This window comes from Cinclus cinclus, chromosome 3, assembly GCF_963662255.1.
Source record: "Cinclus cinclus chromosome 3, bCinCin1.1, whole genome shotgun sequence".
In the NCBI taxonomy this organism is placed as follows: domain Eukaryota; kingdom Metazoa; phylum Chordata; class Aves; order Passeriformes; family Cinclidae; genus Cinclus; species Cinclus cinclus.
Genome location: NC_085048.1, coordinates 37630228 through 37643822, shown reverse-complemented (window position 1 = coordinate 37643822; position 13595 = coordinate 37630228). Strand labels below are relative to the sequence as shown.

General features: G+C 39.0%; 1 protein-coding gene across 6 annotated transcripts in view; it reads left to right on the top strand.

The window, feature by feature from the left end:
• Positions 1 to 13595, top strand: part of EPHA7 (EPH receptor A7) — a 161499-nt gene that overhangs the window by 125360 nt on the left and 22544 nt on the right. For 3 of the 6 annotated variants that reach the window (XM_062489890.1, XM_062489885.1, XM_062489891.1), the window contains exons 8-11: positions 4435 to 4543; positions 5239 to 5294; positions 9123 to 9248; positions 13371 to 13556. In XM_062489890.1, coding sequence (XP_062345874.1) covers positions 4435 to 4543; positions 5239 to 5294; positions 9123 to 9248; positions 13371 to 13556 — 477 coding nt within the window. Of the gene's footprint in view, positions 1 to 2060; positions 2064 to 4434; positions 4544 to 5238; positions 5295 to 9122; positions 9249 to 13370; positions 13557 to 13595 lie in introns of all 6 variants that reach the window. The other 3 variants (XM_062489888.1, XM_062489886.1, XM_062489889.1) reach the window with 3 other exon arrangements.

Here is a 13595-nt window from a genome sequence, read left to right as displayed (position 1 = left end):
TTAAATTTAACTCCTTTAAGTTAAGCATTGTGTATTGGATGTGCACATCTCATAGCTCAGATCGGTTGTCAGCTGTAGCCGAATGCCCAAGTACCAGCTCCCTGTGTCACACAGTAGCACCCTGGGCTCGAGCACAATTTGAGCAGAGGTAAGGACGTTCCTGTCCTTTCCTGCTGCAGATTCCCTGTCATCACTGTTGTGGCATCGCCAGTAACAGGTAGCCATACATGCACCCCCTGAAAAGACCTTCTGCATCCCAAAATCCTTTCTCTAAGAACACTCTATCATCTTTGTTTCCGCCAAGCCTCAGGGATCATTTCAGAAGCTGTGTTCTGATTCACCCTTACACCAGTAGACTGAGTTCATCACACAGGAGAAGCAGCAGAGTACCCGAACAGAGGCAGATGTCTTACTCTGCTGTCACTGAATTTATACCAGACCATGCCCACAGTCAGCCCACTCCCCTCTTTTTTTAAAGATATAAAAATAAATCATGCATTGGATCCCACCTGTCTTACCAGTTGGCCAGTGTACCATGTCCCCAATATTTTCCAGAGCCCAAAAAACATCGTCTGCTTGCTTCCAGAATGTGCCAGTACCCAAAATCTGTGAGGCACTTAGAGCAACCCACTCACATATGTCAGCCTCTATGCACTTATCTTGGCTACTGGGCTAGGTGACAGGCTGGGCTGGGGATTTTTCCAAACTTTTTTGGATGGATGAAGCTTCACACCCTGGCCATTATGACAGGATGCTTGCCTCTTCTTCACTTCCAAGTGAGGTTTGCAGTGAAGTTCAAAGAGAGATGGGAGCAGTTTAAGAAAACGCTGTACTTTACAGAAATTTGTCATTCCTTGGGATTTTCTGTTTTGATGGCCTATATAAGTTTCAGGAACTGAGTTGTATGATTTATGCCCCTTTTCTCTTGCACAAGGCAGTCACCACCGATTTCTTAAAAGTTGCATGAGTGGAATAGCGGCAAGTCTACAGTAGCATCCTACTGACGTGTGTATCTCAGAAAGTTATAGTTACTTAAAAATAAGCATTTTGTTTTATATAAGGAGTTATAGGAATAGTATGATCTTCCCCATGTGCATTTGAGAGAATATAGAAAAATTGCAAGTTTCTTCAGGAAATAAAATTAGAAGAGTGTGTGTGTATGCATATGTGTGTAATTTCCCTCCAGTACAGAGTATTCTAAATCCATGTAGTATAACAAGAGCTTTGTTATTTTGGGGGGAAGCAGTTGGTACAGGTCAGTGTCAGTGACAAAATAAATCATTTGATTGGCTCACTTCTTCCAAGAAAAGTCTGGGTTATTTGTTTCTATGGGAACCTCTGAAGTCTGTAACAGGAATCCAGTTCTGTGGAGTTCATAAATCCTGGTGTAGACATTCCTTTTCAGTTACCAGTACCAGAAGTAAACCGTATTATCATACCATTAATTTAGTTACTCAGCTATCAGTTTGGTTTCCCTTTTTTCCTTCTCTTTCATCTGTTGGCTGCATTTTAGTCATGGGACAGTTTACATGGCCCCAGGCCTGCTGGAGAGAGATGGGGCTCACCTGTGTAAAATGGATAAAAGGATTCTAAACTGTGAGTTTTCAGGGCTGATTGACAGGGCTTTAAATCAGGTTTGAAAGGGAAAGGTGGTAAGACCAGGCTCACTAGACATGAGTCTAGGGGTTGCATACCAGTGTTGGGGGTGAAATCAGCCCAACTGAAGTGCATCTACATCAATGCACACCCTATGGGTAACAAACTGGAAGAGATAGAAGAAAATCTGGTAGGCACAGAAACAGGCCATCCCTGTGTGCTGAAAGGTGAGCCAGTGGAGAAGAAAACTGTCATGGCTGAATAGGGAGCTTTCACTGGAACTCAGGGGGAAAAAAAAGGTTATGACCTTTGGAAGAAAAGGTCAGGCAACTCAGGAATCATATAAGGATGTTATTAGGTCACGTAGAGAGAAAATTAGGAAGGTGAAAGATCAGCTAGAACTCAGTCTAGCCACTGTTGTGAAATATAACAAGTGTTTTTGTAAATAAATTAACAACAAAAAGAGGGTGAAGAAAAATGTCCATCCTTTTCTTGTTGTTGGAGGAGTGTAACCAAGGACGAGAAAAAGACTGAGGTCCCAGCCAGCTGGAGATTGGCCAGTGTGGCACACATTTACAAGAAGGGTTGGGGGGAGGGTCTGGAAACCTACAGGCTGAGGTCAGCCTGACCTTGGTGCCAGGGAAGGTCATGGATCAGATCATGGTGAGTGTGATCACACGGCGCATACAGGACAACAAATGGATCAGGTACAGCCACTTGGGCTTTGGGAAGGCAGATCTTGCTTGATCAACCTGATCTCTTTTTTATTATCAAGTTATCTGCCTCAGGAATGTAGTCCACCTGGACTTCAGTAAAGCCTTCAATACTGACTCCCACAGCCTCCCTCCTGGAGGGAGTGGCAGCCCACGGCTTAGACAGGTGCACTCTTTGCTGGTTAAAAACTGGCTGGATGGCCAGGCCAGAGGGTCGTAGTGAATGGTGCTATGTCCAGCTGGTGAATGGTCACTAGTGGGTCATTACTGAGTTTAGTGGGTCACTAAACTCAGTAATGAGGGTAGTCCTGTTTAATATTATAATTGATGATTTGGACTCCCTCAGTAAGGTCTCAGATGACACTAAATTGGACCAGAGTGTGGATCTGCTGGAGGATAGGAAAGTTCTTCATAGGGATCTGCACAGTCTGAATTGATGGGCCAAAGACAACTGTATGAGGTTTGTAAGGCAAAGTGTTGAGTCCTGCACTTTGGTCACAGCAACCTCATGCAATGCTGCAGGCCAGGGAAAGAGTAACTGGAAAGTGGCCCAGTGAAAAAGGACCTGGGGATGCTGATCAATACCTGGATGAACATGAACCAGTGTGTGTCCAGGTGGCCAAGAAGGCAAATGGCATCCTGTCTTGTTTCAGGAATACTGTGACCAGGAGGATTAGGATAGTGATCATCCCTCTGTATTTGGCACTGGTGAGGCCTGTATCCACTTCTGGGCCCCGCCCTTTAAAAAGGATATTGAGTTGCTGGAGCATGTCCAGAGGAGGACAACAAAGCTTGCAGCAGCACAAGTCTGATGAGGAGAAGCTGAGGGAGCTGGGGTTGTGTAGCCTGGAGAAATGGAGGCTCAGGGAGGAGCCACTCTCTAAGAGTACCTGAATGGAGCTTGTTTAAGGTGGGGGTTGCAAGTAGTGACAGGACTAGAAGGCAGAGCCTCAAGATGCACCAGGGGATATCAGGAAGAATTTTGTCACTAAACAGGTGGTTAGGCATTGGAATGGGCCACCCAGGAACGTGTTCCAAGCGCCACTGTAAGCAACATTTACTGCTGTGGTTTATTTGATATGGTGGTGTTCAGTCAAAGATTTGACTTGATGATCTTGGAGGTCTTTTACAACCTAAATGATTCTGTGTTTTTTTTGATTCTAAGATTCCAGCTGACTCCCACTTACACAGTCCCTCTTGTCTCATCCTCTATTCATCTTCTGGTTCAGATCCTCACTGTTACAAACCAGTGCATCTCCACAGAGTTCAGGAGAGCTGTGTTTATTTAATGTGTCTGGGTAACATGGCCACCCTTATTAGATGTCAGGCAAGCAATGTTTTTAACAAGCCTCAAGGTTTCTCAGGCTAAGTATTTACATCCTTAGTTTTCGTTAATGTGACATGTATATATTTGCATATATTAATAGAATTGGCATATCTGAATAAAAAGAGCAATAATGTGTGGATATTTTAGCATGTAAATTCTCTGAAGCATGGAGAATTCCATTTTGTATTAATGTGGAATCACCTTTTTGTTGCTAACAGAAACAAATGGTAAGTAATAATAGCCATTTACAATGATTAATAGCAGTAAGAGATTGAAATATGCTACCTAGGAAATCTGTGTTAATAGTGTTTCAACTTGAACATTTTTCTTAAAGACACTATTTCCTTGAGGAAACCCTCAAAGTCATATCAATGAGCTTTAGAGGGGAGGCTAGGAGCAGAGTTAGGGATTACTCTCCTACTGTCCCTCCTTACAGGCATATCTAGGACTCCTCTTTTAGGAGGGAGTCAAAACAGATGCAGCAGATCAGTAGTGGGGAGTGGAAGAGACTTATGCTAATGGTGCTGGCTTTCCGCTAATGACTGTACTACTTTGGCCAAGAAAATTACAGCTTGGCTTCTTTCTATTCAATGTAGACAATCATTAACTCATACAGAATTTAGTTGAATTTCCAATAGAGACCCTTCTTTAGACTATCTTTATCAATGTAATTGTTTTAGACAAAGGCAGTCTACAACAGTAGTCTGTCTACATTTCGTGATGATTGACTTAAATTTTTGAAGACCCTTAGTAGGGATTAATTTTTTTACTAATCTCAGCTCTATGCTCTGTTTGTAGCCACAGCTGTTTCCAGTGAACAGAATCCTGTTATTATCATAGCTGTGGTTGCTGTGGCAGGAACAATCATCCTGGTCTTCATGGTGTTTGGATTCATCATTGGACGAAGGTATTTCATCTTTGATGGACATAAGCACATCTGACACCACTCTTGTGAACTCTTGAGACATAGTCGAACCTGGGATAGTAATTTGCAAAACTGAAACAGAAATAATTCTTAGTAAGGACAGTTTTCATTTAAATCCTGTTACCAATTATTTGGTTTGTCCTCTTACTTTGGCAGGACGCTTGTATCACGATGTTCTTTTTTTCCTACGTAAATGTGCTGTAAAAGGAACCCCTAGCAGGTTCTTTACCTGTACTCCTCAAAGTCTCTCTTTCTGTTCGGTTTTCTCACATGGAGAAGTCTGACACTTTATCTGATCAGCCTTTAAATGACTTTACATTCAAGAAGAAGAGACACAGCAGTAAGTTTAAGAATAACCTCATGTAAAACAGTGTTCTACTTTCAAGTTCTTTAATCCTCTGTTTTATCTGTGGAAGCCTTTCACCAGAACTAGATTTTTTTCTCTAGGACCTGTCCCAACTGGTATTTGATACAAAAGCCTTTTGATTGCAACTGTTCATGATTTATTTAAAACTCCGCTGTCAATAGAATTCTAGGTGAAAGTTTCAAAGGGCCTACAGCAGTTAGGTGCTCAGTGCCTGAAAATCCCAGCCTGCAGAACTGATTTTGTCAGGACTTTAGATGTGAGAAGTAAATCATTATTTACTAGTAAAACCGGTGTTTTCCTTTCTTTTCAGGCATTGTGGCTATAGCAAAGCAGATCAAGAAGGGGATGAAGAACTTTACTTTCATTGTAAGTGTTTTGCTTTTTTTTCCCCCTTTCAAAAATACTCAATTGCAATAGTGTAGACAATACTAAACCAAGACTCCATGAAAGATAATGCCATAGGAAATTCAAAAATGCTGTGTAAGTAACAAGTGGGAAATTAAACACTGTAAAAATGCGACCTTCACAAAGAGAATGCAGATTAAAGTCAACATTGCTCACACAGATGGTTTTATTTCTATACATGTCTATGATATGCTGTTGTTTTCATTCTGCATTTTTTTGTTTTCTTTTGGTTGCTTTGAATACATGTTTCACGTTGTCCTAATGATCCCTCTGAGGTGCAGTATTCAAGAGACCTTTGCCTAAGTGACTTTTTGATCTTTACCTCAGGCAAACTTCAGATTAAGAAAGTGAGTCACTGCATCAGCCTAAAATGAAGCTGTTCTGCTCAAAAGCTGTGTTCTGCTACTGTGAATACAATAACACCATCAATATTTACACAATATAGTGTCCTTAAAAATAGAATATTTAATATTAAAAGAAAGTTCAGCCACTTCATTACTGTTGTGTGATCTAGGATCACTTGCCTATCTAAGAATAGGACTTAAAGCCTCTCATTAAAGTTGCATCTGCCATTTCATCTTAAACTGGAACTGAGGGAAAACTCAATAAAACACATCTTTTTTGGTTAATGACAATTGAAAATGCAAGGGGAGATGAACGTTTTCATCTGTTTTAGAATTAGTCATTAACTCAGGAAGTGTGTTAAACTAAGTTGCAAAATTATTTTGAGCAACCATAATTGAAAAAAATTACAGAATTAAGCTGCACATAAGTTCTAATCCAGAACAATGTCAGTCATTCCAGTCTTCTCCCATACCTGGTCACTCTCATATTAGTACATGCTGTTTAGTAATGCTGTGCTGTATTTAGCCTTTGTTGTCTACCAGTAATTGCAGTTGTAGATTAAATCCATCAGATTATTATGGGTTTGTTTTATGAAAGCAATAGGACTTGTTTTAGATATGTAAAAACAATGAGCTATCACCAAAAAGTAATGTCACATGGAAAATGAAATAGCCACTAGTCATAAATTCTAAGCATTTTCTCAATGCATTCCTCTTTAAAAGAATAGCTCTAGTCAAAGCTGCACTCAAAATCAGATCAAGGTTCTGTTTTACCTTTCTTCCCTGAAAAGAATCAGCTGGAAATTGATCACATTTCAAGTTCGGGTGTGTTGCTATCCAAATTGTTTAAATGCAGTGAGTGTCAAACGAAGTAGTGACATCATTGCAGATTTAGTCAATCAATTCATACACTGTGCCAGAAAGATGGAAAATAATAATGAGATAAGAACTGTGTATCATACACTTTGAAGTGCATCTGATTTTGAAGAATTTGTCAAAAATCTCATTTTACTTAAATGCTACTCTTCTGGGAGTGATGGATTTGAAATTTGCCTCTCATAATGCATTATAAGTTTTTCACATCTGCAGAGGAGCTACAACTTTTACTTTTAAAATTATAATTATGTCCTTGAAGGAAAAGATCAACTGTATGTTCTTGTATGTCAGTATATAAAAAAGGGATATGCTAACTAAATAATTTCTTACCTCCTTTATTGGTGACATTTTTTACTATTTCTCTAAAAGTGTAAATTAATTAATTAATCAGAAAGCTGCTACTTAATAATTGATAGTTGATCCAGAAATGGTGAGATTTTATAAATGTTCCTTTCCCTCATTTTACTTTCAACAAATCTGGTTATCTAGCAAGTTAGCCTGATTATTGAGCATACAGTCTTTCTTAAACCATGGCACCAGATATAAGTCATTTATTGCCAAACTAGTTTTCCTTCATCTGTTGGCTGTAGGTGTAGCATTTAATTTCATTTGATAGCCATGTACAGAGTGAGATGGAACCCAATGCTGTGATCACCAGCTTGGTCACAGTGCTGTGAACACCAGTTTGGTGGCCTTTTGCTCTGTAATAGCTGGACAGCATTCTTCTGCGCTGAGGTACCAGACTGGATTTTCAAAAATGTAACCTACAACAAGCACTTACTTAGAAGAAAAACTTACAAGCAAACACTTTTTGAAGCAGATTATAAAGCAGCACATTTAATGGACCATCATATATTTCACTTCAGTTCCCTTCATCTCTATTTGACCTCAAGTACTACACTTGAAGATACAAGTTCAATGGCGGAGTTTAGTCAAGCGATTCAGATTTATATTTGGTTCCTTCCTCCCTTTTTCATCTAACAATGTCTGCAAATGCAGGCCAGCATTATTTTACGTTGCTATGCAAGGATAGCCTTGGCCTGTCAAAATGTTTTATGACAGCTTGAACAAAGAACCATGAAAGGCCCACTTGAGATTTGCAAGGTTACTTCCAATCCAGACCCTTTATCACAAACACAAGAAGATGTCTCCTTCTCCATCTCCTTGCCTTTAAGCACTACTACTGGAGGTCAACCTACTGCTTAATTCTCATTTTGTCCCGTCTCTTTTGGTTTTAAGAAACAAGTATTTATAATTAAAAAAAAAGTCCGCATACAAATTTCCGATGCAACTAAAAGAACATCAATTTAAATACATTATGTGACAGATAAAAGCTTCTGAGCAATATTTCAAATAATTTCCCTGGCTGAAATTTATTATATTACTGAAACAATTTCTCTAGGTTTGTTTTTTTCTTTTTTTTTTTCTTATGGTTTGTGGATTTAGGTCATTAATACCATCTAAAGCATAAATACACATGATTACTAAGCTGTTTTACAATATCTTTCAAATTTAATATATTTTAAGTTAAATTAAAAGAATATAAAGCAACTGAAAACTGTTTTGTATTGACTTTCGATCTTGTTCTTGTATATGAATATATCAATTAACAGAGGAACCTTTTTGCATTTTCATATTGAGTTTTAATTCACTGATTTAATAAAAGCTCAAGCGTATAATCCTTGTGAGCAAATTTATTTCATAAAAATCGCTTGATTGATATATTTCCAGGGTTGCTCTTCTATCACCAGGAGTTTGCACTTTGACCAGAATAGCAAAAAAATAATTTACCTGTATCATCAGCAAACTAAGGGAAAAAACTGCATGCTGGCCATAGAGCACTATGCTGCCTGAGCTGCACTAAGCGTGGAGAAAGAATGAGCAAAAAACAAGTTTCTGCAAATTACTCACTTCGGTGCTTGAGAGGGGAGATAATTGTGCCACAGAGGCCACTTTCCCTTCCTGTGCTTTTCCAAGTTGGCTACAGGTGTTTCTCATGTTCATGCTATAGTGCAAGAAATACACTTAAGGATGTAATTTCTGAGTGCTGTGAATAGTGACTATTGCCACAGTCTACAAACAATATTATATTCAGTAGATTAAGCATGTTCAAGGGGGTGGAGGAGCCTTTCAAATCCCACTAGAGGAGAGAAGTAACATAAAGAAATTATGTTTACACATCCTGGGTGAAGAGGATAAGATGTCCTTACACGGAAAAGAAACTTTCACGTCCTCTGCTGGTGTTATACCCTTTCCCTGCTTTGTTTTTACTCTCACTCAACCCTTGCATTTTATTCCATTAAGCACTATTTAATATTTATTATTTCTTTCAGTTCGAGAGGAGATGCTAATGTTAGTCATTTTTTAGAGATGGGATTGTGTATACTTGTGTCAGCATGCTTGCAGATGATGCCTAAAACTAAGGTTGCCTCTCATAGTGGTTCTGGCTCAGGCAGCATGGAAACAGGTTCACTCTTCCAAGGAGCACTCTGCATAATGAAATTCCTGGGCTGACTGCACAATAAGTGCTTTTGCTTCATCACAGTCATGCTTTCTTACATCATTACAGTTAAATTTCCAGGCACCAAAACCTACATTGACCCTGAAACCTACGAGGACCCAAATAGAGCTGTCCATCAATTCGCCAAGGAGCTAGATGCCTCTTGTATTAAAATTGAGCGTGTGATTGGCGCAGGTAAGGCTGCCGTGGCTTCCTGATTCAACTGTTCCATTTAGCCGGGATCGAAACTCATACATCATAATGACAGGCAAATAATTATACCTCAGGTACAGAAGAACTTTTTGCATTTGCCAGAGTGGTTAAGAGCAATGAAGCTGCACTCGCTTCTAAAATGTAAAAACAAACAGGGGAAAAGCCCAACAACAACTAAAAAAACCCAAATAAATGAGTAAATTAAAAGTCTTGCTTGACATTGAAAGCTTATGGGTTTTTAATCAAGTATCTTCTGTTAAAATTGGAACTGGGGGGAGTAGGCAAGTTGTGCTGCCTATTATTTACTGTCAGAGCAAAGGCATTAGGCATTTGTGCAAATTCTACTCGCTTGCCTTTTGCAAGGGGGCTTTTTGACCTCTGCAGCTTTGTTCACGTGAGTAAGGAAAACTGGCTGCAGCACAAAATCTTAGATCTAGAGTAGGAAGGTCTTGTTTCTGTATAACAAAACCTTCCCTAAGGCTGTTTTTTCTTCTACCATTTTTCTTTTTGATATTTTATGAATACAAAAAGTTATTGTTTAACTTCTTATGACTGACTGTAATTGCACCAGCACTACATAGCTTTTTTTTTCCTCTTGAACTGTCTACCACCTACTTAAGCCATGGTGTTCATGCTCTTAAAAGGCAGTTTCATTTGTTTGCATTAATAAGATATGTGACATTTTTATTGCACTACTCCATGTAGTGAAATTAAGTTTCCATGAGTAAGAAAAGTATCAAATACCTTGGATTCCTGGAGGAAATGTTCTTTTGCTTTCCTGTTGTTTTATATAAGTATTAGTAGAATACATTTGAAATCACCCTGTAGTTTGGTACTATAAATTGCATGTTGCAGTATTACTTGAAAACACAAGAAAAAATATCTTTCAAATAAGTTGCTTTACCTGTAAAAAAAATCTTTACACTTAGAATTCACAATGCCCTTTTAAAGTAACCTCAGTCATGTTGAATCATGTCTTAATCAAGGGGTAGTACCATTGAAATTAACCACACTGCTGAGCAAATTATTCTTTCGATGAGTAAGAGCATAAGAATCCAGCCCTTGCTAACTAGTAATTTTTGTGATGCCAGAATGGCAGCATCTCTTCTAATAAATATGAAATATGTAAGATTAGCATAGAAAAATTGCTGAGCTTTATCTTTTGCTTTGAGTTAAAAAGCTACCAGCATAGCAACAGTTCAGAGCACAAAGATATATTCAGTTGGATTTTGCTAATGCCTTGTGAGAAAAATGCTGAAAACACTTGAGCTGCAGAGTATAGTTTAAAATGCGTTTTCACTGTTATGACAAATTCCAGAATGTTAATTTTCTTGACTGCAGATGAATTTATTCTTGATTTTAATGAGTATAATTGATAGCAAAAACAACTAACGTGTGTCAGTATTCAATCTGAAGTTAATTAGGAGTGCAGTGGTGAAAGCATATTGTGTATCATGTTTAGCTGTGGCTTTAACCTGTTGATGTAAATAGCAAACAGGAGTGAAACAAAATGCAGTCCAGGAACAACAGAAGCAAACAGACCCAAAGCCGCAGCTGAAACTCATGCATCAAAGATGAATATGGAATTTCTGCTAGTGACAGCACCAGAAATCCACATAGAAATCTCAATATGCATCAGCAGTGCTGGCCACATAACTATTGAGTAGTGCCACGTTGGTCAGACACAAGCAGGGTGCAAGTATGCTTGTGCTCAGTTTGCATGAGGGATACGTGCTTTCCTCCCCAGCACTTTCATTATCCTGCTGTGACCACCTGTCAGATACAGAATATGGTGTCCGCTATGTTAAGTTGTTCATACCACACATCCTTTGTTTTAGCCTCTGCTTTGTTGACATGCTGAGCTGGTGGCTGTGCGGCTGTGCAGTATTCCCTCTCTTGTTGTCATATTTTCTGGTTTATTTTTGGGCATCATTTCAGCTGAATATACTATTTTCTTGGGAATAAAACTAGTTCATTGCCTAGCATCCTGGCCTGAAATGCATAACATACAAGTTGAAGTTTCTGGTTTGCCCAAGTGTGTGTGATCTGCCTTTGGAAATCAATCAAAATCAGATCACAAAAAGCTGGAAAGGAGTTAAGGCTTAGTGTCTTCTGTGCCAAGTATCCTAATTACCTGGCTCTGAAATATCACAGACACACTCCTATATTCACATCTTGTTTTCGGCATGGAATGAAACAATTTTGGAAAGTACTGCTAGGGAAAATTGTTATCGTTTAGGAAGTTCTTGCGGTTAGGAGCTGTGAGTGAGGTGAGTGGTGAATTCATTGATAGTCATCCATGTTGCTAATGAAGTGCAGGAGGGAGGTTAAGGCACCAAGCTAGGGGCATGAGCAGCTAGTTGTTGTGTGTGTAACAGCTATACCTCATGACATTCTTAGCTCAGTGTCCAAGGATGGTTGAGGATAACTTGCAGGTAGGATCACTTGTGTGGTCAGTTAGGTTAGGTACAGCACAGTATTGACAGAGGTATATGGAGTTGATTTGAGCTAGCCTTTGTTCAGCTAACATAGAATGTGAGGGGCAGGAATTTGATTCTATATGCAGTCGTCTTGTATAAGGTTCATGAAAAGAGCCACACTGAGTGGAGATTTGCTGGAAGGAGTCAGTTAAAAATGGTCAAAGTTCTACCCTTTTGGATGAACTGTGAAGCCAAGACTCAGGTACTGTTTTCTTCTTTTCCAAAGCTCGAATTGGGGCTGATAGGAGAACAGGAGTGTTCAAGTACTGATGGTGTCATGAAAAAGACTTCTTGCAGCCTATCCATTAAAACACCCCAGCATCTGTCTCTTCAGGCATTCAGCCCAACTTCCGAGCATACTTCTCTCCACTGACAGCCAGACACCTTGCCAGTGTGCATGTCCACTTAAGTCCTGATCCCACAAGGTTTCTCCCAAAAGGAATCTCTAATCAAACTCTCTGTGTAGGTCTTGTGTAGGTCAATCATTTCTTTCAGCACTCATCTTAAAACATGTCTTAGATGTAGGTGTGTCTGCATACTTGTGTATACATAGCACCTTAATGTTAAGACATACCGCAGGTATGCAGGAGATAAATTTCTGACTTGATTTGATTTGGAGGAGGGACTTGGAACCACATCTCTCAAACTTCAAATGAATTTGTGAAGTACCAGATCATTAAATATTTTTTAGGATAATCTTTCTTTTTAGAGAGATGTTGTCTTTTATTCAGTAACATATGTTACTATCTCCTTCTTCTATGTGTACAAGGATATTTTTCTTCCCGTCTGCAGAATTGGAGATCTCACTTTTGCTCTCTGCTGACACAGCTGTGAGGCAAGGGACAATTCTTAAATCTTTCATAATCTCGTTAATAGTGAGGTAGATTTATTGCCATTCAGCTCCACATCTCACATGCTTCCATCCTCTTTCCTGTGTGATGGAATCCAATTACTTCTCTTCCAGGTTTGGTTGTTGGGGCTTTTTTTTTTGTATTCTTGCTGGCTGTTTGGTCTTTTTTATCACAGGCTTCTTCATGTTCCAATTATCTGTTAGTTTAGAACCTTTTACACACTTGCAGCATTTGGTTGTGTTTGTTTAATATAACAAAATTGTTATAAGTCACACCTTTAATTTCATAATCTGTAAAGTAAATTACCCTGCTTGGAGGCAATAACGTAGTGCTTCATTTAACGCCATAAGGATGCTAAATTAAAAGCAGCTCTGCAAGAGCTGCCTTTTGAAAGAAAAAAGCCCATTGCAGCTAAAGATAGCAAGGAAACCATGTAGAGCAGAAAAACATTTTTTCTTAGGGATGACATTACTGTTTCAATAATAATGTTTTCTTATGAAAGCCGCTTCATCTTTTGTTTTCTGTTTTTGAAAAAATGCAAAAAATTACTAACAAGTCTTTTAAAATATTCAAATAACAGTCCTGTCAGGTGTTTTAACTGGAGTGCTTATTCCATAAGGGTCAGCAATTCATTTAAGGCGCTTGCCAAAGTAATCCATTTCAAATATGAGCACATTAAATTTAAACACACACTTAGGTAACTATTTGAATCAAGGCCTAAAGAAAAAATACTGGTATTTAGTGTAATTCAGTGTTGATCTACTTCATTTTAGGAGAGTTTGGTGAAGTGTGCAGTGGACGTCTAAAGCTTCCTGGAAAGAGAGATGTTGCAGTAGCCATAAAAACTCTGAAAGTTGGCTACACTGAAAAGCAGAGGAGAGATTTCCTGTGTGAAGCAAGCATCATGGGACAGTTTGACCATCCCAACGTGGTTCATCTGGAAGGAGTTGTTACCAGAGGTAAGCAGCAGCTCTGTCTGTCAGTCAAATAACAGCACG